The sequence below is a fragment of the Apium graveolens genome, chromosome 7 (assembly GCF_009905375.1).
Source record: "Apium graveolens cultivar Ventura chromosome 7, ASM990537v1, whole genome shotgun sequence".
Taxonomy (NCBI): Eukaryota; Viridiplantae; Streptophyta; class Magnoliopsida; order Apiales; family Apiaceae; genus Apium; species Apium graveolens.
In genome coordinates this window covers 161,389,194-161,392,979 of record NC_133653.1, presented here as the reverse complement: position 1 = coordinate 161,392,979, position 3,786 = coordinate 161,389,194, and the positions used below count along the sequence as shown (strand labels likewise).

Genomic DNA, 3,786 nt, shown 5'->3' with positions numbered 1-3,786 from the left:
CCCTATACTCTACCATATCTCAGTTATCTCTAAAATAAAAAACGATTAAACAAAAAAAATACATAAACCCTAGATATAGTTCTATCAATTCAAGCAATCTTCTGTACAATTAATTAGCAGGAATCGATCATAAACTATCAAATAAAGCTATTCATAACATCAATTTCAACAAATAACCCCAGAATCAAAAAGTACCAAATCGGGTATAAACCCTAGAAATTGAAATTGAAAATTAACACATCAAAATATGTTTTTGATATTAGAAACCGAAAGAACAGATTGAGAGGATCGATTTGGATACTCACATCGATCGATTTGGTGCTCAGAAACGTTCAAAATCACCGATTGATTTCTGACCCGAATTCCGACCCGAACTGTTCTTCAGGGAATTTCCAGAAATTTGTAGAATTTTTAATAATTAATTAATTATAATTAACTGATAATTAGGCTATTTATAGTGTGAAAAATAATACTCCTAAATAAAATTAAGGGGCTAATTATACATCTAATGACACCGAATACACGTAATACATGTATTCAGAATAATGCAATGGTAAAAGTCTTTTGATGAAAAATAAGGCCCATTATTTTATTTGAAATACTGGCTTTAAAATCATGGTTTGGGTCGTAAAACGTTTGAAATGAGAGCGATGAATGTAAAATAAAATATCTTAAAAATACAGAAATGACACGGAATACACGTAACACGTAACAGTTAGGGTTTGACAGATAATTACATATAATAACACATTAATACACATAATTTATTATAATTATGATATAATACGGACGTAAATTTCCCAGACGTTACACATAACACAGTCTGGTCCTCCAAATAGTAATAAAGAGAACGGGAAACATAATATAGTCTCCGTAACAAATCAAATGCTTAGGCCATCTCTAATAGTTATAATGCAAAAATTCAAATTTGGATTACTAACTGATCCAGATCTAAATTTTTAATCTTCAAATATTTGATCCAAATTATTTTTTACATAAAATAATGTATAAATATTATATTAAACAATTTTATCTTAAATTTATCATTTAAATATTATTAACAATTTATTTAACATTTCATAAATTAATTAAATCAAAAAAATTAATGCACATAAAAATATTAAAATTGTGCACTTAATTCACGAAAAACACATTTATTGCAATAATTAACATACAAAATATCATGAGCACGGTTGGATAGCTCAAGTGGTAAAGGGCTTATTCTCTGTCGTCCCAGATCCTGGGTTCGATCCTGACTCACCCCGAGAATTGTTGAGAACAGATACTCATTTGTAAGGCTATAAGCCAAAATTAGTCAAAAAAAAAAACATACAAAATATCATTGATACACACTAATTTTCCGAATTAGTATATTCTTCCAACAAATGCTCACTTAATGCATCTTTAAGTGTAATATGTGCCTCTATATTTTTTATTTTTAAATTTTAATGAAATTATGTTTTCTCATTATTTTAAGTTTTATTTTAAAAATAAATTTTGTTAACTATTAGTTATATTATGTTATTAATTATATAATTAAATAATCAAAAATCAATTTAAAATCTCATAAACTACAAATAACAAAATCATTATCTTATATTAAATCTTGAATAGTGATTTATCTAATCCAAATTTGATTTAGCTAATCTAAATTTGATTTGCCATTTGGATCACTGTTAGAATAAAATTTGAAATAATCTATTCCAAATTTGAATCTTTGGATCACCGTTATTTGCCTTCTACAGAGTACATGAGCAGAGATAAATATAATTTTCTCTATATAACAAATTTGATTTGAAAAAATCAACCCAAATCAAAATTATTGAGCACACACTTGTGTTTTAGATACACAAGAAATAAAGAAAACATAAATATAATACAAGCAGAAAGTTCAACTTGGAAATTCAGGGGCTGAGCCAGGCAGGGAGTTGATAGTTCAAGACTTGTGTAAAGTAAATCATCACCATATTTACCCATTCAAGCAGTCTTGGGTGAGAAACAACCCCATCAGATGTATGAAAAATTGACATGATACATTTGAATCTAAGCAGTCTTGGACGAGAATATCTGTACCAATGAAGACCAAGTCCCAAACAATGCAATGACAAAGCCAATGACAACAGTCACAGCATCCAAGAGCCATCCTTTCCAACCCATTTCATCCTTACAAACCATCCAATGAAAGTAAGCCGGCAGCACAAATCCTAACACCACACAAACACTACTCCCAACCAGTGACAAAAAATCAGCAAAATTAGGCACAGACAGCGCAATCAAACTCAACAACAGAACCATCAACCATCTCAACCACAATGTGTACCTTCCTTCACAAACTCTCCTCTCCACAACCTCAAAAACTGGATTCATCATCAACGGAAATGAGAAAAACAGATTAACGCATAACCCAAACTGAACAAAACTACTCAACAATCCTGCACCCATGTTGGTAGTAATTATATCTCTCGTATTCTCCCCAAATGCAAAATATCCCAAAACCCCAAATGAACCAAACATCACAGAAATGAAAGCCATCGCCATCGCCAAAGTCCTCCCAAACTTGTCCTTGTCTCGTATCTCCGATTCCAAGGGTAACACCATTCCAATCCCCTCAAATGCATATACTGAAACACCTAAACCATAAAAGAAATTTGAAAACCCTGTAAACGCTCTAGTCACCGGCATTGCATTCATAAACACCATCACATCCTGAACCATCACAACCCCCATTGCCCCAAGATCAACAGCACCTGCAAAAATACTCAAAGGCGCAAGATGGGTCAAGGTGGGAATTGAATTCAACCCCAATTGAAAAGGAAAACAACCCCATATATAAATTGATTTGGCAGAAAAACCAAACAAACTAGAATCCTGATTAAAAATAAAAGCCAAAGTATTCCCCACAAAAATAAGATAACTAATACAAAAGCCGGCTTGCGATAACACAATCATAACATCAACAGCTAGACGACCAGAAGAACCCGAAACAGCAAAACCAAGATCACCGAAAGAATTAATCTTGGAGAACCCTCCATTGAGGTTTTCGACACGACGACGAGTGTGAACAAGAGACATCATACAGTGGAAAGTGAGGAGAGCCACGGAGAAGAGCATTAGTGAACCGGTGAGCCAGCCGGTTCTTTTGAAAGTGTAGGGAAGACCAAGGACTCCAGCGCCAACGATGGCCATGAAAACATTGGCAAAAGTCTTTGATTGAGAGGAGAGTAGATGGGGTTTGGATAAAAGGCTTGAATTTTCAGTGGGCAAGGACTTGATTGTATATGAAGATGAGCTTGCATCATCTTCTTCTTTGGAAAATACCATCCTTTGTTTCTTGATCAAGTTTGCTAACTTTTTGGGGGTTTAAAGATCTGGCAAATGGCCAACAACTTTCTCTCTATATCTGTGTGTGTTTTAGGTAGAAAGAAATCAGGGGGGGGGCGGATAAAGGAGATGAATGAAGATATTTTGTAACAAGGGGGAGGAAAACAACAAGAAGGGGCTTATCCTATGGTCAATTACAATTTATAAACGCGGAGTATTGTGATTATACGCAACTTATGATTTAGATCCACCTGTTCTTTCACTACTTTCCTTTTCAGATTCTTCCTACCGGTTAACGTTGGAGGACTCGTTAAATCTATATTTATATTATTTATATTATACTTTAATAATCAAAATCAGTTATAATTTGATATATATTTTTTTATTGATTTGATTATTCTTATTTATGATCGTCGGATCTTTTTAATCAAGTGATCAGGATCGTTAAATTCAAATAAAAAATAT

At 32.9% G+C, this 3,786-nt stretch overlaps 1 protein-coding gene across 1 annotated transcript; it reads right to left on the bottom strand.

The window, feature by feature from the left end:
- Positions 1-1,761: 1,761 nt before the first annotated feature.
- On the bottom strand, positions 1,762-3,508 carry LOC141671269 (amino acid transporter AVT3C-like). The gene has a single exon (XM_074477446.1). It carries the CDS (start codon positions 3,319-3,321, stop codon positions 2,044-2,046), a length of 1,278 nt encoding a protein of 425 aa, XP_074333547.1. The 5' UTR covers positions 3,322-3,508; the 3' UTR covers positions 1,762-2,043.
- Between the last annotated feature and the right edge of the window lie 278 nt (positions 3,509-3,786).